Source organism: Bufo bufo, chromosome 6 (assembly GCF_905171765.1).
Source record: "Bufo bufo chromosome 6, aBufBuf1.1, whole genome shotgun sequence".
Classification (NCBI taxonomy): domain Eukaryota; kingdom Metazoa; phylum Chordata; class Amphibia; order Anura; family Bufonidae; genus Bufo; species Bufo bufo.
In genome coordinates, this window is record NC_053394.1 from 139526336 (window position 1) to 139552666 (window position 26331).

At 43.3% G+C, this 26331-nt stretch overlaps 1 protein-coding gene across 1 annotated transcript in view; it reads right to left on the reverse strand.

Annotated features, from left to right (window-relative positions):
• Positions 1–14342: 14342 nt before the first annotated feature.
• The window catches only part of RTF2 (replication termination factor 2), a 58692-nt gene continuing 46703 nt past the window's right edge, over positions 14343–26331 (reverse strand). The window contains exons 7-9 of the mRNA XM_040436079.1: positions 17660–17717; positions 17319–17405; positions 14343–15105 (exon numbers count right to left, since the gene is read on the reverse strand). Of these exons, the coding sequence (XP_040292013.1) occupies positions 14936–15105; positions 17319–17405; positions 17660–17717 (315 nt within the window). The 3' untranslated portion in view covers positions 14343–14935. The remainder of the gene's footprint in view (positions 15106–17318; positions 17406–17659; positions 17718–26331) is intronic.

Consider the following 26331-nt stretch of genomic DNA (forward strand, 5'->3'; position numbering starts at 1 on the left):
CTGTGTTGGTCCCATGTTCATACAGTTGCAAGAAAAAGTATGTGAACCCTTTGGAATGATATGGATTTCTGCACAAATTGGTCATAAAATGTGAACTGATCTTCATCTAAGTCATAGACAATCACAGTCTGCTTAAACTAAAAACACACAAAGAATTAAATGTTACCATGTTTTTTTTTCAACACCCCATGTAAACATTCACAGTGCAGGTGGAAAAAGTATGTGAACCCCTAGACTAATGACATCTCCAAGAGCTAATTGGAGTGAGGTGTCAGCCAACTGGAGACCAATCAATGAGATGAGATTGGAGGTGTTGGTTACAGCTGCCCTATAAAAAAAACACACCAGTTCTGGGTTTGCTTTTCACAAGAATCATTGCCTGATGTGAATGATGCCTCGCACAAAAGAGCTCTCAGAAGCCCTACGATTAAGAATTGTTGACTTGCATAAAGCTGGAAAGGGTTATAAAAGTATCTCCAAAAGCCTTGCTGTTCATCAGTCCACGTTAAGACAAATAGTCTATAAATGGAGAAAGTTCAGCACTGCTGCTACTCTCCCTAGGAAGGGCCGTCCTGTAAAGATGACTGCAAGAGCACAGCGCAGACTGCTCAATGAGGTGAAGAAGAATCCTAGAGTGTCAGCTAAAGACTTACAAAAGTCTCTGGAATATGCTAACATCCCTGTTAGCGAATCTACGATACGTAAAACACTAAACAAGAATGGATTTCATGGGAGGCTACCACAGAGGAAACTGCTGTCCAAAAAAAACATTGCTGCACGTTTACAGTTTGCACAAGAGCACCTGGAAGTTCCACAGCAGTACTGGCAAAATATTCTGTGGACAATGGAACCAAAGTTGAGTTGTTTGGAAGAAACACACAACACTATGTGTGGAGAAAAAGAGGCACAACACACCAACATCAAAACCTCATCCCAACTGTGAAGTATGGTGGTGGGGGCATCATGGTTTGGGGCTGCTTTGCTGCGTCAGGGCCTGGACGGATTGCTATCATCGAAGGAAAAATTAATACCCAAGTTTATCAAGACATTTTGCAGGAGAACTTAAGGCCATCTGTCCACCAGCTGAAGCTCAACAGAAGATGGGTGTTGCAACAGGACAACGACCCAAAGCATAGAAGTAAATCAACAGAATGGCTTAAACAGAAGAAAATACGCCTTCTGGAGTGGCCAAGTCAGAGTCCTGACCTCAACCCGATTGAGATGATGTGGCATGACCTTAAAAAAGCGTTTCACACGACATCCCAAGAATATTGCTGAACGGAAACAGTTCTGTAAAGAGGAATGGTCAAGAATTACTCCTGACCGTTGTGCACGTCTGATCTGCAACTACAGGAAACGTTTGGTTGAAGTTTTTGCTGCCAAAGGAGGTTCAACCAGTTATTAAATCCAAGGGTTCACATACTTTTTCCACCTGCACTGTGAATGTTTACATGGTGTATTCAATAAAAACATGGTAACATTTAATTCTTTGTGTGTTATTAGTTTAAGCAGACTGTGATTGTCTATTGTTGTGACTTAGATGAAGATCAGATCACATTTTATGACCAATTTGTGCAGAAATCCATATCATTCAGAAAGGTTTACATACTTTTTCTTGCAACTGTATGTGTCCGCATTGCTAAGAAAATTTATGTTTTAATATATGCAAATGAGTCTCCCACTTTCCAATACAAGACATGGTAAATTAAATGGTGGCATTAAAAATGCATCCTGTCCCGCAAAAAATAAGCCCTCATATGGCTATGTGAATGGAAAAATAAAAAAGTTATGGCTATTGAAATGTGGGGAGGAAAAATAAAAAAATGAAAAAATGAAAATAGGCCCGGTCTTTAAGGGGTTAAGCTGTGCAGCCACACAAGTTAACGGGCCCAGTAGAGCCCCCATATATGGCAAAGGGAAATTATTTGTGAATGCTGATGCATAATGGGATATAATTAAAACGGAAAAATGGGGTATCATTATTATTATTTATTATTAAAGCGCCATTCATTCCATAGCGCTGTACATATGATAAGGGGTGCACATACATAATACAGACAAGTGCACTAAGCAGGAACAAGACGAGTTACAGACTGGTACAGAAGGAGAGAGGGCCCTGCCCGTGAGGGCTTACAATCTACATGGTATGGGAGAAGGACACAGTAGGTGCGGGTATATTATACATAGTTTACGGTACAATTTTCTGCTTTCTAGCTGTAGCAAAATTACAACTCTTAGCTTGCCCTCACACCCTGTGGCTTTCACAGCATGTTGGAAGTTGTAGTTTTGCAGTAGCTGAAGAGCCACAGGTTAGTGATTACTATTGTGGAGCACAAACACAACTTTATACTAAAGTGTGCCAAAGGAAGCCTCACTGCACCACCTAGTGTCCAAAAGGATTTACTGCAACAGTGCAGATTCACTGAAATCTGACCGCAGTAATCAATGTAATGTTATTTCATTCTAAAACTAAAACAGAGGGGGGGATTTATCAAAGCTGGTGTAAAGGCAAACTGGCTTAGTTTCCCATAACAACCAATCAGATTCCACCTTTCATTTACTAAAACACTTCTGAAAAATGAAAGGGGGAATCTGATTGGTTGCTAGTTTTCCTTTACACCAGTTTTGATAAATATGTATCTAAGCCTATGGTGTGATGGTCTGCTGAGCAGTGTATCTAAGCCTGAGTAAGGGCTCTTTCACACTTGCGTTGTTTTGTTCCGGCATAGAGTTACGTCGTCGGGGCTCTATGTCGGAAGAATCCTGATCAGTTTTATCCTAATGCATTCTGAATGGAGAGAAATCCGGATGTCTTCAATTCCGGACCGGAGTGTTTTTTGGCCGGAGAAAATACCGCAGCATGCTGCGCTTTTTGCTCCGGCCAAAAATCCTGAACACTTGCGCAAGGCAGGATCCGGAATTAATGCCCATTGAAAGGCATTAATCCATATCCGGCCTTAAGCTAAACGTCGTTTCAGCGCATTGCCGGATCCGACGTTTAGCTTTTTCTGAATGGTTACCATGGCTGCCAAGACACTAAAGTCCTGTTTGGCATGGTAAAGTGTAGTGGGGAGCGGGGGAGCAGTATACTTACCGTCCGTGCGGCTCCCCGGGCGCTCCAGAGTGACGTCAGGGCGCCCCACGCGCATGGATGACGTGATCGCATGGACACGTCATCTATGCGCATGGGGCGCTCTGACGTCATTCTGGAGCGCCCCGGGAGCCGCACGGACTGTAAGTATACCGCTCCCCCGCTCCCCACTACTACTATGGCAACCAGGACTTTAATAGCGTCCTGGCTGCCATAGTAACACTGAATGCATTTTGAAGACGGATCTGTCTTCAAATGCTTTCAGTTCACTTGCGTTTTTCCGGATCCGGCGTGTAATTCCGGCAAATGGAGTACACGCCGGATCCGGACAACGCAAGTGTGAAAGAGCCCTAAGACTGTCATTTGTTGTACTGTCTCACTCCGGATAGGATTAAATACAGCACACTGTATCAAACAATAGCATTAGATACACACACCACTCAGCAGACCACGTTCTGGATGGGAAGATGGGAGTAGGCGGTTGCCAAGTGCATCTAACAGCAGCTTATCTCCCGAGACCAAAAGGATTGGTCATATTGAAAGCCAACTCCCTGATTGTTTTATCCGTTGACCTGTGAGTTGGAATATTCCAATACTCATTAGATGGTTGGCCATTTTCACCAAAATCAGTAAGTTTGGCCAACAGTAGTCATGTGTATGGCCACTTTAACCCCTTAAAGGGGTTGTCTCACTTCAGTAACTGGCATTTATGATGTAGAGAAAGTTAATACAAGTCACTTCCTAAGGTATTGTTATTATTCATATTGCTTCCTTTGTTGGCGGGATTCATTTTTCCATCACATTATACATTGCTCGTTTCCATGGTTACATTCCACCCTGCAATCCATCAGTAGTGGTTGTGCTTGCACAATATAGGAAAAACACTAGCCTATGTGCGCTCCCGTGGTCCCGGCCACCAGAGAGGCTGACGCTTTTTCCTATAGTGTGCAAGCACGACCACCACTGATGGATTGCAGGGTGGTCTGTAACCATGGAAACTAGCAGTGTATAATGTGATGGAAAAATGAATCCAGTCAGCAAAGGAAGCAATATGGGTAATAATATATTAGTAAGTGGCTTGCATTAACTTCCACTACTGATGTGAGACAACCCCTTTAACCACCTCCGGACCGCCGAACGCAGCGACGCGTCCTGGAGGTGGTTGATTCATTCCGCCTGGACGCGCCGGCGCGTCCTCTCGCGAGACGCGAGATTTCGGTCACAGCCGGCCTGCGCATGCTCATCGCGGGCCGGCAAAAGTTCGAGGAGAATTGCATCAGCAACCTGCCAGCCAATGATCGTCGCTGGCAGGTTGCTGATTTTTAAAAAACCGAATCACAAGCCATATAACAGATCATATTAGTAAATATGATCTGTTATATGGCTTCTCTGCTCCTCTGCTGGTCCTTTTCGTCGGTTGGATCCAGCAGAGGAGCAGACTGAACTGTGAGTACACACCAAACACTGCCCTTAGCCCCAGATCACCTTCCATCACCCCCATCATCCAAATTAACCCCTTGATCGCCCCCTGTCAATCACTTAGTGATAGACAAAAAGTGATCAGTGTAAACTGTCACTTTTTTTTCACTAGTATTGGCTGTTAGGTTTTAGGATTAGTTTAGGCCCCTTGGTTAGGTAGTTTAGCGTCAGTTAGCGCCCAGCCCACCGCACCGCAGTCCCTTATTCGCTGATTAGCATATCGCTAATCAGCATTTGTACTTTTATAGTATCTGTAAGTGATCAAAACTGATCTCGGTCAGATCTATAATTGTATTAGTGTCACCTTAGCTCGCCCTCCACCCAAAACGCAGTGTTTGCCCGATCAGGCCTGATCGGTCGCCCACACGTGCGTTCACCCACGCCCGCCCCACCGCAGTGACAAAAAATGTATTTATTTTGATCACTGCACATTCACTTTACACGCACTGCGGCGATAAAAAAATCAGTTTTGATATTTTTTATCAACCGCAGCGGCCTCCGGTACTTCGCTAGCCTCCCCTTTGTAAGACAGGCTTGCTTTTTTTTCTTGGGTAGTCTCAGGGAATACCCCTAAATTTAGTTGCCCAAATGTCAAACAGGGGGTATTCTTCTGAAGAGGCCTACAGGATTCTGACCCAGTCGGATGAGGAGTGGGAACCCTCATCTGATGAATCTAGCGGGTCAGAATATGAACCTGTAGAAAGCAGTGGCTCTCTGACCCAAAGTTCGGACGAGGAGGTGGAGGTCCCTGATAGAACCAGGCGTACCCGGCCCCGTGTCGCTAGACCACAGGTTGCGCAGGATCCGCTTCAAGAGCAGCAGAGTGGGGCTGTCGCTGCCGGATCACGTGGTGAGGCATACACCAGCAGCGCAGCCCTTCCTGGACCTAGTACCAGCACTGCCGTACAACATGGTGAAGTAGCGAGCACCAGAAGGGCAGTTGAAGCTGGTACGGTGGCACGTGCAGTAGTTACCCCGTCGCAGCCACCGCACAGACAGGCCCGTAGAGCCCCTGAGGTGCTGGCAAACCCTGATTGGCAGTCACCAACTTCAGCCGCACCTGTAGTTCCCCCTTTCACCGCCCAGTCTGGAGTTCGGGTTGAGACAGCTCAGATCGGTTCGGCCCTGGGATTTTTTGAGCTGTTCTTGACTGCGGAGCTCTTGGACTTAGTCGTGGCAGAAACAAATCGGTATGCCACACAATTTATAACCGCAAACCCGGGAAGCTATTATGCCCAGCCTTTCCGGTGGAAACCAGTCCAAGTTTCCTAACTTAAAATTTTTCTGGGCCTTCTCCTCAATATGGGTCTAACTAAAAAGCATGAATTGCGGTCATATTGGTCCACGAACCCAATTCATCACATGCCCATGTTCTCTGCTGCTATGTCCAGGACACGATTTGAGACCATCCTGCGTTTTCTGCATTTTAGCGACAACACCACCTCCCATCCCAGAGGCCACCCAGCTTTTGACCGGCTCCACAAAATTCGGCCCCTCATAGACCATTTCAACCAGAAATTTGCAGATTTGTATACCCCTGAGCAAAACATCTGCGTAGACGAGTCCCTAATACATTTTACCGGGCGCCTTGGCTTTAAACAATACATCCCAAGCAAGCGTGCCCGGTATGGGGTCAAATTGTATAAGCTCTGTGAAAGGGCCACAGGCTATACCCACAAATTTCGGATCTATGAGGGAAAAGATCAGACCCTGGAGCCGGTTGGTTGCCCTGACTACCTGGGGAGCAGTGGGAAGACAGTCTGGGACTTGGTGTCACCCTTATTCGGCAAGGGGTACCTTCTTTATGTGGACAATTTTTACACAAGTGTGGCCCTCTTTAGGCATTTGTTTCTAGAACAGATTTGCGCCTGTGGCACCGCGCGAACTAGTCGCGTGGGCTTCCCCCAACGGCTCGTTACCACCCGTCTTGCAAGGGGGGAGAGGGCTGCCTTGTGTAACGAAGAACTGCTCGCGGTGAAATGGAGAGACAAGCGTGACGTTTACATGCTCTCCTCCATTCACGCAGACACGACAATCCAAATTGAAAGGGCAACCCGTGTCATTGAAAAGCCCCTCTCAGTCCACGACTATAATGCGCTCATGGGAGGGGTGGACTTCAATGACCAGATGTTGGCTCCCTATTTAGTTTCCCGACGCACAAGACGCTGGTATAAGAAGGTGTCTGTATATTTAATTCAATTGGCTCTGTATAATAGTTTTGTTCTCTACAGTAAGGCTGGGAGAACACGATCCTTCCTCAAATTCCAGGAAGAGATCATCGAGAACCTGTATCCAGGAGGTTCCGTGGCCCCAAACACCAGTGTAGTTAGCCGTCTACACGAGCGACATTTCCCCAGTGTCGTTCCTGGTACCTCAACCCAACCGCCATCCCGAAAAAAATGTCATGTCTGTAGCAGGAGTGGAATAAGGCGTGACACCCGCTATTTCTGTCCTGACCACCCTGCCCTATGCTTAGGAGAGTGTTTCCGGAAGTACCACACACAGGTACACTTAGCATAGGGATTGCATCTCACAGGACAGGCACACAGGGCTATTAGGGCCCTTTTACTCACAGCTGCTGCAAACCTCTCCTTTCACCTGGGATAAAGTGCATAACGTACTTCGCCACATCTTTGGGCGATTTGCGCTTTGCACATTGTCCCATGGGGAAGGAGAGGTTTGTTCTATAAAGGTAAAAAAAACTAAACAAAAAAAAAATTACCGGTAAGTAAAAAAGTTAACGTTCAGTTAAAAAAGTTTATATGTTCTGTTCAAAAGTTAATAAATTTATTGCGTTGCGGCCTGGTTTTTTCTTTTGTTTTTTTTACCTTCCAGGTGGACCAACCGATCGACTAGCTGCAGCACTGATGTGCATTCTGACAGAAGCATTGCGCTGCTGTCTGATTACACGCAAGTCGGTGTATGCGGCGCTGCAAGACGAGATTTCTCCTCTGCAGTAAAAGATACGTTTGCCGAGGCAAACACTTTGTATATATATATGTGCCAACTTTGTATAAAAAAATGGGAAACTTGTCTTTTGCCAAGATATTTCTCTCACCCAGCATGGGTATATGTAAAATGACACCCCAAAACACATTCCCCAACTTCTCCTGAATACGGAGATACCACATGTGTGACACTTTTTTGCAGCCTAGGTGGGCAAAGGGGCCCACATTCCAAAGAGCACCTTTCGGATTTCACCGGCCATTTTTTACAGAATTTGATTTCAAACTCCTTACCACACATTTGGGCCGCTAGAATGCCAGGGCAGTATAACTACCCCACAAGTGACCCCATTTTGGAAAGAAGACACCCCAAGGTATTCCGTGAGGGGCATGGCGAGTTCCTAGAATTTTTTATTTTTTGTCACAAGTTAGTGGAAAATGATGATTTTTTTTACAAAGTCTCATATTCCACTAACTTGTGACAAAAAATAAAAACTTCCATGAACTCACTATGCCCATCAGCGAATACCTTGGGGTGTCTTCTTTCCAAAATGGGGTCACTTGTGTGGTAGTTATACTGCCCTGGCATTCTAGGGGCCCAAATGTGTGGTAAGGAGTTTGAAATCAAATTCTGTAAAAAATGGCCTGGTGAAATCCGAAAGGTGCTCTTTGGAATGTGGGCCCCTTTGCCCACCTAGGCTGCAAAAAAGTGTCACACATGTGGTATCTCCGTATTCAGGAGAAGTTGGGGAATGTGTTTTGGGGTGTCATTTTACATATACCCATGCTGGGTGAGAGAAATATCTTGGCAAAAGACAACTTTTCCCATTTTTTTATACAAAGTTGGCATTTGACCAAGATATTTATCTCACCCAGCATGGGTATATGTAAAATGACACCCCAAAACACATTCCCTAACTTCTCCTGAATACGGAGATACCACATGTGTGACACTTTTTTGCAGCCTAGGTGGGCAAAGGGGCCCACATTCCAAAGAGCACCTTTCGGATTTCACCGGCCATTTTTTACAGAATTTGATTTCAAACTCCTTACCACACATTTGGGCCCCTAGAATGCCAGGGCAGTATAACTACCCCACAAGTGACCCCATTTTGGAAAGAAGACACCCAAAGGTATTCGCTGATGGGCATAGTGAGTTCATAGAACTTTTTATTTTTTGTCACAAGTTAGTGGAATATGAGACTTTGTAAGAAAAAAAAAAAAAAAATCATCATTTTCCGCTAACTTGTGACAAAAAATAAAAACTTCTATGAACTCACTATGCCCATCAGCGAATACCTTAGGGTGTCTACTTTCCGAAATGGGGTCATTTGTGGGGTGTTTGTACTGTCTGGCCATTGTAGAACCTCAGGAAACATGACAGGTGCTCAGAAAGTCAGAGCTGCTTCAAAAAGCGGAAATTCACATTTTTGTACCATAGTTTGTAAACGCTATAACTTTTACCCAAACCATTTTTTTTTTATCAAAGACATGTATAACAATAAATTTAGAGCAAAATTTATATATGGATGTCGTTTTTTTTGCAAAATTTTACAACTGAAAGTGAAAAATGTCATTTTTTTGCAAAAAAATCGTTAAATTTTGATTAATAACAAAAAAAGTAAAAATGTCAGCAGCAATGAAATACCACCAAATGAAAGCTCTATTAGTGAGAAGAAAAGAGGTAAAATTCATTTGGTTGGTAAGTTGCATGACCGAGCAATAAACGGTGAAAGTAGGGTAGGTCAGAAGTGTAAAAAGTGGCCTGGTCTTTCAGGGTGTTTAAGCTATGGGGGCTGAGGTGGTTAATGACCAGGCCATTTTGAAACTTCGTGACCAGGCTGATTTGTGCAAATCTGACATGTCACTTTATATGGTAATAACGTTTAAATGCTTTTACTTATCCAAGCCATTTTGAGAATGTTTTCTTGTGACACATTGTACTTAATGTTAGTGGAAAATTTGAGTTGATATAAACCACCTTTATTTATAAAAACATCCTAAATTTACAGATAATTTGGAGGAAAAAAAAATTCTAAATTTGAATTTCTCTGCTTTTAAGGCGGATAGTGATACCTCACAAAATAGTTATTACTTTACATTCCCCATATGTCTACTTTGAGCTGGCATAATTTTGTAAATGTCATTTTATTTTTTTAGGACCTTAGAATTTTAGAAGTAATTCTTAAAATTTTTAAGAAAATTTCCAAAACCCACTTTTTAAGGACCAGTTCAGTTATGAAGTCCCTTTGTTGGGCTTACTTAGTGGAAACTACCCATAAATTACCCCATTTTAGAAATTACACCCCTCAAGCTATTCAAAACTGATTTTACAAACTTTGTTAACCCTTTAGGTGTTCCACAAAAATTAAAGGAAAATAAAGATGACATTTCTAAATTTCCCTTTTTTAGCAGATTTTCCATTTTAATCCATTTTTTCCTTGAACACAGCAAGGGGTAACAGCCAAACTAAAATCAATATCTATTACCCTGATTCTGCAGTTTACAGAAACAACCCATTTGTGGTCATAAACTGCTGTATGGGTACATGGCAGGGCTCAGAAGGAAATGAGCGCTGTATGGTTTTTAGATGGCAGATTTTGCTGGACAGGATTTTAGGCACCACGTCACATTTGAAGCCCCCCTGATGCACCTCTACAGTAGAAACTCTCAAAAAGTGACCCCATTTTGGAAACCACGGGATAAGGTGACAATTTTGTTGCCACTATTTTGACATACATATGATTTTTTATCACTTGATTTTACGCTTTTTGTGAGACAAGGTAACAAAAAAATGGTTGTTCTGTAACATTTTTAGGGTTCACCGGACAGGTTAGATCATGCACTATTTTTATAGAGCAAGTTGTTACTGACACGTTGATACCAAATATGTCTATTTTTTTTCAGTTTACATAATTAGGCACGTTTGAAAATAAATCATGTTTTTGTGTCTCCATTTTCTGAAAGCCATATTATTTTTTATTTTTTGGGCAGTTGTCTCATGTAGGGGCTCATTTTTTGTGGGATGAGGTAATGGTGGACTGGTACTATTTTGGTCTATATCGGACTTTATGATCGCTTCGTATTACACTTTTTGTAATGTAAGGTAACAAAAAATTGCTTTTTTGGCACAGTTATTTATTTTTTACAGCATTTACCTTAGGGGGTAGATCATGTGATATTTTTATAGAGCAGGTCATTACGAACGCAGAAATATCCAATAGGTCTATATATTATTTTTTTGTTGTTTTACACAATAAAAGCATTTTTGAAAAAAAAAAAATTGTTTTATGTCTCCATTTTCTGAAAGCCATATATTTTTTTTCTTTTTTGGGCAATTGTGTAATTTTTTGCGGGATGAGGTGACGGTTTGATTGGTACTATTTTGGGATACATACAACTTTTTTGATCACTTTTTATACCATTTTATGGGAAGGGAGGTGGGCAAAATTGCAATTCCATCAATTTTTCTTTTTTTTTATGGCGTTCACATTGCAGGAAAAGTAACGTGATCCTTATAGTTCAGGTCGTTACGGACGTGGCGATACCAAACTTGTGTAATGTATTTTATTTTTAACCAAATATAAATGTGCGGATATAGGAAAAAAGTTTTTTTTTACACTTTTTGTACCCAGATCCACTTGGTTCTTGAAGATCCAGTGTACTGCAATGTATTGTGACTGTACACTAAGGGCTCATGGACATGAACGTATGGGCACGACTGTAGGGCCTCCACATACGGATGTGGACCCATTCACGTGTATGGGGTCCGCAATCCGCACCGCAAAAATGTAGTGCATACACTACTTTTTTGCAGACACGGACAGAAACCCCACGGAAGCACTCTGTAGTGTTTCCGTGGGGTTGTGTGCCTGTTTCGCACCGCACCTTCCGGATTGTGGACCAATTCAAGTGAATTGGTCCACATACGGTATGGGGTGCAAAAACGTCTGGTGTCCGTACTTTGCGGGCCGCAATATGAGCCCGGACAGCACCAAGTCGTGTGCATAAGCCCTAAGCCTGATCAGGCTCCTACCTCTGTCAGGACCTTACAGGCTTAGACATCATGGCAAGCCTGGATGCCTGTGAAAGAGTCTGGTTACCATGGTAACCATCGGGGCGGTGGCCTAATGTAAGATTAGCCAGACCTCTCAAGTCTTCAATTTATGTACACTAACAGCTTGGCGTTACATTTCTTTAAGTGTTCCAGCAGCTGTTTTTGAACCTTACATTGCCAGGCCATATGTTGCTTGTGCTACCATGAACTGCAGAGTCTCCGGACGGGTCTCCTATCAAGCATATCTGGGACATCATTGGTCAGCAATTACAAAGGGAGCTTTCAGCAGTGGATCTTGATGATTTGCGTGCCCAAGTGCATTTAGTGTGGCAGAATATTCCTCAAACATCCATTAATAACCTCACTGATAGCATGCCAAGGAGTGTAAGTGCCTGTATTACTATGTTTGGCGCTCATACTCGATACTGAATAAATTGAGATGTTTTGAATATTTTGTTTCTGTTTTTTTTATAATTTACATATCATTAACATGTCTATCAATCCTGTGATTTCCAACTCTACAACTTTACCTTCTTGGTGTGGCAATTTCAATGTTGAGGGTTGTAGCTTCCAACCTTCCTGGATTGAGTGGGACAGTCCCATACTTCAGGCACGGTCCTACCAAGGGCTACCAATCTATAGCCTTCCTATTGTGTATCTATAGTACAGGAGTTAGATCATGGGCTATCTTTCTCTCATAAATGACTAATTGTATCACTTTCCCTCCTGGAGATCAGTTGTGTAATGATTGTGACAATACAGATCAGTGCGGCCCATAATAACAAAAGTGGACTAACAGGAGCTTTTTGTGGTTGTGCAGCATAATCTTCTGCCTGATCTGACATGGATGTGGAGAGATAAATCTGCATGCTGGGAGATACAGTCACCAAGAAAACAATCCAATGACCAGTGAGTATAGTGCATAGGCCCTATTCTAAATGGGACCCATGAACGATACTCAATAAGACATTTCTTAAGCTAATTACACCACTATTGTGCATGCCATATGTGAGCCATAATTTGCAACTTTTTAGGCTACTTTCACACTCGCGTTTGGTGCGGATCCGTTCAGATAATACAACCGTCTGCATCCGTTCAGAACGGATCAGTTTGTATTATCTTTAAAGAGGACCTTTCATCAGTATAATTTTAATAAACTAATAACCCTACCTAATAGTGCGGCTTCCACTGATGTTCCCCCTTTTTTTTTTTAAATCGACCACCGAATGTTGAAATAATAGCCCCGTTTGTTCTGGTGCAGCGCCTGTCACTCAAGCGCTTTTTTGTATGGGGCGTTGCTAAACTTTTTTCTTTGCTATGGGCCTTGGCTGAGAGCGCAGCCAATCAGAGCGCTCCTCTCTCAGCCAGGCAGAAGGAGCTAAAGTTCTCGCGAGAACTTTAGCTTCATAACATCCTGTTGCAGCGATGTCTAGGGGATGATTATGATACTTACCCTGCCGCTCGTACCGCTGCTTCCACACTCGTTGCGTCCCTCGGCCGGTCTATCTGATCTTTCTATCTGATCTGCCTGGCTGAGAGAGGAGCGCTCTGATTGGCTGCGCTCTCAGCCAAGGCCCATAGCAAAGAAAAAAGTTTAGCAACGCCCTATACAAAAAAGCGCTTGAGTGACAGGCGCTGCAGCAGAACAAACGGGGCTATTATTTCAACATTCGGTGGTCGATTTAAAAAAAAAAAAAAAAAAAGAAGGGGAACATCAGTGGAAGCTGCACTATTAGGTAGGGTTATTAGTTTATTAAAATTATACTGATGAAAGGTCCTCTTTAACATAGCCAAGACGGATCCGTCTTGAACACCATTGAAAGTCAATGGAGGACGGATCCGTTTTATATTGTGCCAGATTGTGTCATAGAAAACAGATCCGTCCCCATTGACTTACATTGTGTGTCAGAACGGATCAGTTTCGTCAGACGGACACCAAAATGCTGCAAGCAGCGTTTTGGTGTCCGCCTTCAGAGCGGAATGGAGAGGCAAACTGATGCATTCTGAGCGCATCCTGCTCTATTCAGAATGCATTAGGACAAAACTGATCCGTTTTGGACCGCTTGTGAGAGCCCTGAACGGATCTCCCAAACGGAAAGCCAAAACACCAGTGTGAAAGTAGCCTTAGGCTTCTCAACACTTTTCCGAAGTGGCGAGAAAAATTGGCAAGGCTTAGCAGAAGGGATGTGGCTTCACACCGCTCGTTGTAGTCACTATGACTTTCTCCAGAAACTGGCAGAAGTTATAGCTGGTGTAGACTTCAGCTCCTGGTGCAGGGCAGGGCAGAGATGCGCCTGATTTGTTAAGAGGCATCTCACAACAGTGCAGGGAGATCAAGAATGGTGTATGGACGCTCCAGTCTTGATATATTTCCCCCAATGGGTGTCAGACATGTCCTATGTCAGACCAAGTGTGAGAGAGGGGCTGGACAATCCCTTTCATTATAAAAAAAAAAAAAAAAGTTAACCTGTCCCTTCCAGTGCATTACAGAATTTTCTAGGGCCAGGCTTGGATTATAGGGTGGCTACTTTTTTGTGTTCATTGGACAGAAGATACACGGATGGGCTGGAATTCACAGCACCACAGATCACTATGATGCAGTCAGTTTGGCACAGGCGAGCCGTGGTCAGTCTGGAGAATGAGGCATTGCCACGCGGAGCATGTTTCACAGAGCACACATAGGGGTGTTAAAGAATACCGTTGGATGAGCTGTTGTATCTAAGCCCATCATGTGTCGCTCTCTAATAACTGGTCACTATATGAAGAGCACTACAAGTAAATGACAGTTTAATGACCTATAACAAAGACATCACATTTTTATTGTACTTTTCCAAGGGGACATTCACCTCCTATTATCCAATGAGGTTTGTGAGCTGGGACAAACATTGAACCTTTTAGTAAAATGGCTGCTCAGTAATACACTAGGCCTTCTTTGTCACCACGCACATTTTCAGAAACTCTCTGGCTTTTCAGGCCTCCTGGTTACTATGACAGATTTGCTTCCAGAAGAGATAGATATTTGGGCCCACCTCACAAACATACTCCGATTTGAAAAGTTGGAATACACCTTTAAAAACAGGTCTTGGAACTACTAAACCATGAAATGAACTTTGTATCTGCAGATGCACCCTATGCACGTGCCTCAATAACTGCATATGGAACAGAGTGGTGTTGCAAAACTATTGACGGGCTTACACACCATGTATGACTGAGGGCAGAAGACTGCCCCTTTAATATTTGGGCAAGGTCATAAATCTCAGATAAAGCATCAATCCCATAAAAAGAAAGATACAATAAAAGTTCACAACACTTTATACAAATGTCTATTCTCAGTACAGTCATGGTGAGGTCCAGTTCATTCGCTTAGAAGTAATATGCCGTGTGGGTGACCCAGTTGGACGACTGATCCTTGGTGCGCTTGGCAGAGCTGTGGGAGGTGAAGATGGATTTGTATGCCTCAGACTTCCTGTCCACGCTTGAAAATGGCCTTTTAGCAGCAGATGATGATGAGGCATTTTCTGATGACTTGGGTTCTGTAATGACACAGACACCATAAAGAGCTGAGGATATATACATTATGTTTCCTTTACCAGTCCTAAATTACACCCTGTATTATACCCCAGAGCTGTACTCTCTCTTCTGCTAGCGGAGTCACTGTGTACATACAGTGGATATAAAAAGTCTACACACCCCTGTTAAAATGTCAGGTTTCTGTGCTGTAAAAAAAATGAGACCAAGATAAATCATTTCAGAACTTTTCCCACCTTTAATGTGACCTATAAACTGTACCATTCAATTGAAAAACAAACTGAAATCTTTTAGGTAGAGGAAAGAAAACAAAAAAAAAACTAAAATGATATGCTTGCATAAGTGTGCACACCCTCATAACTGGGGATGTAGCGGTGTTCAGAATTAAACAATCACATTCAAAATCATGTTACATAGGAGTCAGCATACACCTGCCATCATTTAAAGTGCCTCTGATTAACCCCAAGTAAAGTTCAGTTGCTCTAGTTGGTCTTTCCTGAAATTTTCTTAGTCGCATCCCACAGCAAAAGCCATGGTCCACAGAGAGCTTCCAAAGCATCAGAGGGATCTCATTGTTAAAAGGTATCAGTCAGGAGAAGGGTACAAAAGAATTTCCAAGGCATTAGATATACCATGGAACACAGTGAAGTCATCATCAAGTGGAGAAAATATGGCACAGTGACATTACCAAGAACTGGACGTCCCTCCAAAATTGATGAAAAGACAAGAAGAAAACCGGTCTGGGAGGCGACCAAGAGGCCTACAGCAACATTAAAGGAGCTGCAGGAATATCTGGCAAGTACTGGCTGTGTGGTACATGTGACAACAATCTCCCATATTATTCATATGTCTGGGCTATGGAGTAGAGTGGAAAGATGAAAGCCTTTTCTTACGAAGAAAAACATCCAAGCCAGGCTACATGTGGGAAAAGGTGTTATGGTCTGATGAAACCAAGGTTCAACTTTTTGGCCATAATTCCAAAAGATATGTTTGGCGCAAAAACAACACTGCACATCACCAAATGAACACCATACCCACAGTGAAGCATGGTGGTGGCAGCATCATGCCAAGGGGCTGTTTTTCTTCAGCTGGAACTGGGGCCTTAGTTAAGCTAGAGGGAATTATGAACAGTTCCAAATACCAGTCAATATTGGCACAAAACCTTTAGGCTTCTGCTAGAAATCTGAACATGAAGAGGAACTTCATCTTTCAGCACGACAACGACCCAAGGCATACATCCAAATCAACAAAGGAATGGCTTCACCAGAAGAAGATTAAAGTTTTGGAATGTCCCAGCCAGAGCCCAGACCTGAATCCGATTGAAAATCTGTGGGGTGATCTGAAGAGGGCTGTGCACAGGAGATGCCCTCGCAATCTGACAGATCTGGAGTGTTTTTGCAAAGAAGAGTGGGCAAATCTTGCCAAGTCAAAATGTTCCATGCTGATAGATTCATACCCAAAAAGACTGAGTGCTGTAATAAAATCAAAAGGTGCTTCAACACAGTATTAGTTTGATGGTGTGCACACTTATGCAACCATATTATTTTATTTTTATATTTTTTCTTCCCTCTACCTAAAAGATTTCAGTTCGTTTTTCAATTGAGTTGTACAGTTTATAGGTCATATTAAAAAAGGTGGAAAAAGATCTGAAATGATTTTTCGTTGTCTCATTTTTCTACATCACAGAAACCTAACATTTTAACAGGGGTGTGTAGACTTTTTATATCCACTGTATGTTACAATACTTATCGTACACTGATCCCGAGTTACATCCTGTATTATACTCCAGAGCGGCACTCACTATTCTGCAGGTGGAGTCACTATGTACATACTATTACATATCTTGTACTGATCCCGATTTATACTCCAGAGCTGCGCCCACAATTCAGCTATTTGTTCTTGGAAACAGCCAGCAAGTTTATCTATCGTCAGGCACACGCTATCATTTTAGGTGACCACCTATAATGCAGGGGGCAGTTTCCTACATCAGATGCCTGTACAGTTCCCGGTAGAACTATGAAGTCTCCAAGAATGCCAAGGAAGAAAGATCAGTGAATTCACCAAACAAGCAGGGGATGCTGGGAGCTGTGATTTCTAAAGAGTGCAGAAACATGTTATGCTTAAATATACACAAAAACTAAAATCCGTCTAATCGGCCATCTTTAGATTTAGGTCAATCAGATCAGGTCAGTGATGAACGTTTTGTTCTCAGGCTTACCACTGGATTCAGTGCTGGACACAAAACTGATTTTATCCCTTGCATTGGTTTTGCTTCCATTTGTGACTTCGGAGGGTCCTGCAGCTACTAAAAAAACAAAACAAAAAAAAAACACAACTATTAGGAACACATTAACCCTTAATCCAGGGTACTGGCTAATACTGGAGTAACAGGAATATATCCGATAGGGCTGCACAAACCCGTGTCGCCAACATTTGAGTGCTCTTCAATGATGGCGCACTATTGTTAATATCTTCCATGAACGTTGGTGCTTTGTGGCTCTTAGGAGGAAAATACATCCAATGGATTTTTTTCTGGCGGCACAGTCCCTGCAGTCTTACCTTCCTGTGTGTGACCATTTGCTGCGATGCTTTCAGCTGGTTTTGTCTTCTTGGATTTCTAGAGGCACAGAGGATTTCAGCATTATAATATCATACATATATATTATACTTCTGTTATCAGAATAGTTTCCCTTATGAGTAGGAGAGATCTATAGAGCTGGCCCAAGGGTCCGTCTGCAGACACAGCAGGCCGCATTTATTCACAGTGAAGTAACAATGGGGATGTCCCTCCACATTTACTAACACGATAACCCTTGTCAAGTTTAATCATTGTGCAAAGTTTAATTGTTCACAATTTTCAAGATCTCTGCTTGCTGGCAGTGCTTGGAAGCATACTTTGATTAATAACAGAAAGAAACTCTAGTTAGCTACAAAGCACCTTAAAGGGGTTCTGGCACGATTAATGTAAAAATGAAAATCAGACAACATAGAGTACATGATAATCTCTTTCCAGCAAAGCTAGATCCAGCCCTGTACCTCACATGGATCCAGAGGTCTCCCCAACCATTGTTCCAATCTCTCTGCTAGATTTATATTAAGCTGGCAGCTCAGGGGGCATATCCTTTCTGCTGCAGATCTCTCCCCCTCACAGCTCAGAAGGCAGTTGAAGGATGGAACTGAGCATGTCCATTCACCTCAGCGACATGGACAAAGAAATAAGAAAAAGAACAAACTGCAGGTGGCGCCATACAGATACATTTTATTGAAGATTAAAGTGGCTATGCTAAGATTTTAATTATATGCAGTAGGAGTGGGCGATATAAATGATATTATCTTCATAAATTCCGGCCATGATATAGATTTTAGTTATATCGCCATATAGCGATAGATGACCACGGAGAGGTAGTAAATTGAAGAAGCTTCTCACTCACCGCTCCGTGGCATCCCGACTCTTCACCGTGCTGCAGGGCCTTAAGTTCACACATCATCAGTGCGCTGGCTGACGCTGTGTATGACGCCAGGTCCCTCCCAGTGCATGCTGGGAAGAAGACGCGGTCCGTCTCCTGCGGACTCCATCAGCCAGTCGCACACCCTCCAGGAAAGGGGGATGGCTATGGCATGGGGCTGATGGCGCTGGCTGGGGGACATGGATGATGGCAAATGGCTATGGCAAAGGGCTGATGGCGCTGGCTGGAGGACATGGATAATGATGGCCATGTAATTTGTATACATACAGAAGAAAATATATTGTGATATATCGGTATATTGCACATGCTTCAAATTATATTGCGATATAGATTTTAGGCCATATCGCCCAGCCCTAATTATGCAGTTACAAATTTATTCAGATCCAGGTGCTGGTTTGAAAACTGCAGATCCAGGGGCTGGATCTCACAGGCTGTCACGGAAGGCATCGGGCTTCCTTCCCTGTCATCGGGTCCCCGTCACAGCAGCGCGGGGACCCAATGACCACCCTGCACGATCCCGCATGTGCCGCGGTCAGCGCTGACCGCGGCAGTGCGAGGGTTAATGCGCCGGCATCTGTGTTTTCACTGATGCCGGCGCATACAGCAGGGGTCCAGCTATCAGTGACTGCTAAACCCCTGCCGCAGCTCCTGCACCCGCCCGATCAGCCCGCTGTACATGTACGGCTCTGGTTCTTAAGTCACGTCCACCAGCGCCATACATGTACGGCGCAGGTCCTTATGGGGTTAATATATGGATTAGAAAGACACCAGTAATAATATTCTCTATATGATAAGGATATAGATTTTTATTATGGGTTCAATGTGGAAGAAAAAAAAATAAAAAATAAGTCTCTCCCAGTTACAGAGCAGTGCTCCAAGGGTTCAATCCTGCCCCTTGGTTCTCAGACTTGCTCATTTAAATATAAATGAAAGACACAGATATCTCTGCAGCTGTTTAGCATACAGACAAAAGAAAGTTAGTTTTAATCAGCATGATGAGCTCTACCAGGCAGTATGCCTCGTTTAATAGCGCTGATCATAGTGACAGATCCTCTTTAAAGTGATTGTCCAAGTTATTTTTTTGTTCTTTGTATGTTTCTAACTAACCAAATGTAAGGGGTTTACAATTCACTTACTTCATCAACAGTGGCCCATTTGTCATATTTTTACATGACCTGTGTTGTCAGCTTTTCTCCCTGCTTTGATGATGTTTTCTGCACAAATCTGGGGAGCAGGTCTGTTCTGGCCACCCCCCCTGCACTGCCTCTGCTGCTGTCTGCCCAGTGTCTCCCCTCCCACTGGATTCATTAGCAAAGGTTAACCATTTCTACCATCAGCAGTACAGACTCAGGTTTGGAGGTATTGCTAAGCAGCTGCATGGCTTCCTCTTCTCCACGCAGTGAAGAAACAAATGCTGGGCACAGGATCTTCTCACCTTACCCTGCAAACCCAGAGCTGATGGACTGGAGGAGTTCTGCAGAGCATTGCACAAGAACAGATAGGGGGAAGATCCTGTGTGTATCAGCAATGGCATTGTACTGTAAAGCTGGGACTTGTAGTCCCACACATACAACATGAGTATCCCAACTGTCAGACTGCAGACAGGGCAACAATTTTATTAACTCCCTTTAGTCGTTGCTGATGCCCACAAAGATTCATTAGAAAACCCTCAGAGATTGTTGTTACTGCATGTAGACAAAGGGCCAGAACAAAATATATACGGTATTTTTATTTATTTATATAATTCGGACAACCCCTTTATCCAACTTCCTTACAAGGCCAGTTTTTCAGTTGTAGCAATGAGTCTATTTAACAGCAAATAACTGGTTAATTTCTGAGCCAGCCTAGATGTATTTCATCTTATTTTTCTCGGCACACCTTAGACCTTTTGTGTCATCAGATGATGGATATAATAAAAAAATATATATATTTAAGGAAAAACTGAAAATTATGAAAAAAACTTAGACTTCACGGTAATTCTGTTTCCTTAAATCCACCATGACGGCTACTACACATGAGATTGACCCCTTGACCTCTATAGGGGCAGGAACACAGTTTAAAAGGCCACCACCACCGACTCTCACCCTCAGTGTTTACAAATTACCAAAGTGGGTGCAAACCTATATTAGAATATATATATATTTTGTATATTTATTTTTGTATTTCTTTATACGCAATATCCGATCAACTAAGGGAGGGAATATCCGAGCCGTCATGGTGGATTCAAGAAAACAGAATTACCGGTAAGTCTAATTACGGTTTTCCATTTCATCCAACATGATGGCTACCCAATAGAAAGAGAGAATCCAGCTTCTTGTGGAGTAAAAAATAGTTCTTTATTTGCTAATCATATAAAATCCACTAAAATCACAGGAAAAAGGCGTAGTAACATGTTTCGGGCTACAGAATCCAGCCCTTCATCAAGACATAACACACATCTTAAAACCATTCCTTTTTATGTAGCACAAGGTCCAACCCCCTCTAATCAGCAAAGTGTCCGCACCTGGAGCCTGGAATGGGAACCATTCAGCGGTCCAGGGGAGGAGATCCAGTATCACAGGTGATGCATACATACACATAATAAACATATCTTAGGCCACTTTTACACCTGCGTTAGGTGAGGATCCGTCTGCCATCCGCACCTATAAATGCAAACGATGGCATCCGTTCAGAACGGATCCGTCCGTATTCTATGTAAAAAAGTTTAAGTCCAATTGTTAGTCAGACGGATCCGTCCCGACCCCACACCGAAAGTCAACAGGGGACGGATCCGCCCGCAAGCGCACCATATTGAGTCAACGTCAAACGGATCCGTCCCCACCGACTCACACTGCAAGTCAGGACGGATCCGCCTGGCTCCGCACGGCCAGGTGGACACCTCCAGAGCGGAATGAAGGCGGAACGGAGCCAAACTGATGCACTCCGAGCGGATCCGCATCCATCCAGAATGCATTGGGGCCAAACCAATCCGCCCAGGGCCGCCTGTGAGAGCCCCGATATGGACCCCACAGGCGGACACCGAAACGCCGGTGCGAAAGTAACCCTAGTTGTATTGCAGAGTGAGGTCATGTTTTCTATTCACTTGATACCTGCATGCCAAAGGGGTTAACCAGAAAACATGACCTCACTCTGCAATACAACTAGGGCTACTTTCGCACCGGCGTTTCGGTGTCCGCCTGTGGGGTCCATATCGGGGCTCTCACGGGCGGATTGGTTTGGCCCCAATGCATTCTGGTTGGATGCGGATCCGCTCGGAGTGCATCAGTTTGGCTCCGTTCCGCCTTCATTCCGCTCTGGAGGCGGACACCGGGGCGCTGCTTGCAGCATTTTGGTGTCCGCAGACGGATCCGCACCTAACGCAGGTGTGAAAGTGGCCTAAGATATGTTCATTATCTGTATGTATGCACCACCTGTGATACTGGATCTCCTCCCCTGGACCGCTGAATGGTTCCCATTCCAGGCTCCAGGTGCGGACACTTTGCTGATTAGAGGGGGTTGGACCTTGTGCTACATAAAAAGGAATGGTTTTAATATGTGTGTTATGTCTTGATGAAGGGCTGGATTCTGTAGCCCGAAACATGTTACTACACCTTTTTCCTGTGATTTTAGTGGATTTTATATGATGAGCAAATAAAAGAACTATTTTTTACTCCACAAGAAGCTGGATTCTCTCTTTCTATTGGATATTCTATTAGGCCCAGTTCTGGCCTTTTTTCCATGCTTCATGGATTAAAGTCAGGGGTGAGAGCTTCAGCCATTTCTATCATTGTTTTGAACATGATGGCTACACATAAGAACTACCAGATTACTTGGTAGGGGGCTTGCAGAACTTTCTGGCCAAAAAGGTCAGATCTGTAGAAGCAGAGACATCTATACGATAATGCTTTATGAATGTATTTATACTTGACCAGGTAGCAGCTCTACAAATCCTGTCAAGGGAAACACCAGCTTTTTTTCCCGTCCAAGAAGACGCCATTGCCCTAATGGAACTGTACTTCAGTTCAATTTTGTGGGTCTGTAGAAAGGGTAGGTAGGATGATTTCCTGATCTCTATGGAAATTTGAGACCACTTTTGGAAGAAAACCCGGATCTAAATCTCAGTACTATTCTGTCCGGAAAAATTGAAAGGTAGGGTTCTCGGCAGGAGAGGGCCTGAATTTCTCCCAGGCATCTAGCTGATGTTATAGCTATTAAAAATGCTGCTTTGAATGAAAGGTGTTTAATTGAAATGTCCGATAAAGGAGTAAACTGAGACTTCATTAGTCCTCTCAAGACCAAGTTTAAATCCCACTGGGAAAACCTTGGGGTTAGAGATGGTCTTAGTCTGGAGGCAGCTCTTATAAATCTTTTTATCCATCTATGGTTGGCTAAGTCCATGTCATAGAAGGCCACCAAGGTGGAGATCGGGACCTTTAGCGTCTAGGTCTAAGGCAGATATCAACCCCCCTCTGGAGAAAATCTTAAAATTTTCTGGATACATGGGGTGACCTATTCGGGGAGACCTCCCCTAGCCAACTACAGTATATTTTCCAGATATTGAGATATATAGCCGAGGTGACTTTTTTCCTGCTAGATTTCAAGTATTACTGACTTTTTCCGAAAGCCCTTTACTTAAGATTTCGCTTTCAGGATCCAGACTGATAGCTTGAACAGGCTGGGGTCCTGGGATAGAATGTCCTTCTGAAATGGTATTTTCCACGATTCTTCCACAGCCATCTCCTTTAGGATGGAGAACCAGCTTCTCTTGGGCCAGTAGGAGACCACTAGTATCACCGTTACTGGGTCCGTTAATATCTTCTGCAAGACCCAAGGGATTAGGGCCCAGGGAGAAAAGGCGTATGCGAGGTTCCAAGTCCACCTGACTGAGAAAGCGTCGACAGCCCATGGTGGGTCTTAGGGATTTAAGGAACAAAAATGCCTTACTTTCGCATTGGTTTTTGAAGTGAATAGGTCTATTTAAGGTACTCCCCACCTTTTGAAAATCTTCTGAAAAATTTCTAGACTTAGAGACCACTCCCCTGGGTCTAATGTTTTTCTGCTGAGATAATCGGCTTCTATGTTTTCTGAACCTTTGAGATGGATTGCTGTAATTAAAAAGGACATTCTTTTCTGCCCAGAAGAATATTTTTTCTGCCAGCTTGGAGATCTTGTGCCTTCCTGATGTTTTAGATAGGCCACAGTTGTTATATTGTCCGAAAATATTTTCAGATGCTTTTTGAATAACATGTCTCCTCTTTACTTTGTCTGACCACTTGCCCTGCCAAGTTGAGGAGGCCACTTTTGCCCCCCATCCGATGCCACTTGCGTCTGTCATCATTTGAATTTCTGGAACTGTTAGCCAGGCAACACCTTTTGATAGATTTTCTTTCCTTCCACCAGTTCAAATCCGAATTTACGTAGTAAGGGACGTTTATCTTTGTCTAGGGAGGACTGTTTTCTGTCCTATTTCCCTAGAATCCAGGTTTGTGTTATCCTGGTATGAGCCTGACACCATGCTACGGCTGTAATGCATGATGTCATCATTCCCAGGATGCTCATGGCCCCTCTGATATAGCACTGTTTGTGAGACTGGAAGTTCTTTATTCGCTCCCTGAAAGATTCCAACTTTTCCTGTGGGAGAGATGAATTCTGGGTAATTGAATCTAACATTACCCCCCCAAGAACTTAATTTTTGTCGCTGGTACTAGGCAAAATTTTTTCACATTTATCAACCAGCCCAATTCTGAGATTTTTTTGTATCACGTAATTGGTCTGTCTGGACGTTTCCAGCTCTGAAAAAGGAAGGAAGTTGTCTAAATGGGGAAAAAAAAATTTAAGCCCTCTACTCAGAGGGGAAATCATTTGTATTACCAGCTTTGTGAACACCCTTGGGGCAGATGATATACCGAATGGTAGGGCAGTGAACTGGAAATTGATTGACTATGCACTCTTCGTCTTTCAATGCGAATCTGAGGTATCTTTGTGACTTGATGGATGGGAACATGGTAGTAGGCATCTTTTAGATCGATGGATGTCATATATGCTCCTTTTTGGACTAGGGGAATTATTGATGAAATTGACTCCATTTTGAATTTTCTGCAGGCTATAGATTTGTTTAGCCCTTTCAGGTTTATAATAGTACACTAAAATAACTTTGAATAAAAGCCCCTTCCCCTCTCTGGTTCGGGAACTTCTAATACCACGCCTGATTTTTTTTAAAGTCTAGGACTCCCTGCCAAACACATTCTGACTGTGGGATGTTATTTGAAATCTTTTTGGAGGGGTTGAGGAAAATTCTATCCTGTAGCCATTTTTTACAATGTCTAAGGCCCAGGGATTCTGGGTTACGTCTTCCCACGGAGATAGAAAATGTATCAACATTCCTACTACCCTGGCGTCATTGTTTTTCGGTTTGTTTGTTCTGAGGATTAAGGAGGAACCCTCTGCCATTTTCCCCCTTTCTGATAGCTCCATCGTCCCGATTTTCCCTTTCCCCTGTAGGATCTTGATTGTGAGCTAAAGGGACGAAAAAGTTTCTTCTTGCTCTCTTCTGGGAACCCTTTTTTGTCAGCAGCCTTCTCTAGGATTGTATCTAGTACTGGCCCAAAAACGTATTCGCCAGAAAACACAATAGAGCAGAAGTTTAGCTTTGGAGGTCCTGTCATCCCCCCGAGACTTCATCCAAAATGCCCTTCTCAACGAATTTGATAGTGCTGCATCCTTAGCAGCAAATCTGACCGATTCTGCGGAGGCATCAGCCAGAAAAGTTGTGGCAGACTTAAGGGGGATGGAGTTTAGGATTTCTTCTCTGGGAGTTTTGATTTTTATGTGGTTCTCTAATTCGTCAAGCCAAAAATACATGGCCCTGGCCACAGAAGTTGCTGCTATGTTGATCTCAACTCCGAACATGGAGGCTTCCCAGCATTTCCTCAGTAGAGCATCTGCCTTACTCTCCATTGGATCCTATAGTTGTGACGAATCCTCAAATGGCAGGGAAGTTTTTTTGACAACTTTTGCCACCTGAAGATCAATCTTTGGGATCTCATGAAAGATTTTTATTGCAGCCTGATCAAACAACTACCTGTTTTTAAACTCCTTAGAGACTCCCAGTCTTCTTTCTGGATCAGTCCACTCATCCAGAATCAGGTCTTTAATATTTTAGTTTACAGGAAAAACTTAGGATTTTTTCGCTCTACGTCCCCCAAACATCTCATCCTGAACTGACCAGGGCTTTTGAACATCTTCAATGCCCATAGTAGCTCTCATAGCCCCCAGTAACTGCTCAATATCCTCAGAAGAAAAGTAATATTTATTTTAGTCTTCCACAATTTCCCCCTCTGACAATACATCATCTTCCATATTTTGTCTAGAGGTGGAAGCCTCCTCGTCCATGTCCTCTGCATCAGAGGAGGATGGAACCGACATTTTGGATTTTTTGGCAGGAGGCATAGGAGGGACAGACTAGAGGGAGGCCAAGGAGGATTTAATTTCACTTTGAATCATAGATTTAACCTCCATGAGGATAGATGGTTGCTCTTCCTTTACAAGCTCATTAATGCAAGACTAGCAGAGCTTCTTTTTGTGATTTTCAGGGAGTCTTTTCACAAGTTGCGCATCTTGTGTATTTGGATTTAACTTTGGGCCCCTTCACTCCCAATAAAGAGAGGAACAACCAGGTATCAGAGATTTTAAAAACACATGAAATATGCAAGGTCACAGATTTTCCCCACAGGGGAACTCAGGATAGGAGTAGCAGAGGGTGGGTCTGCGGTATCCATCTGGCTT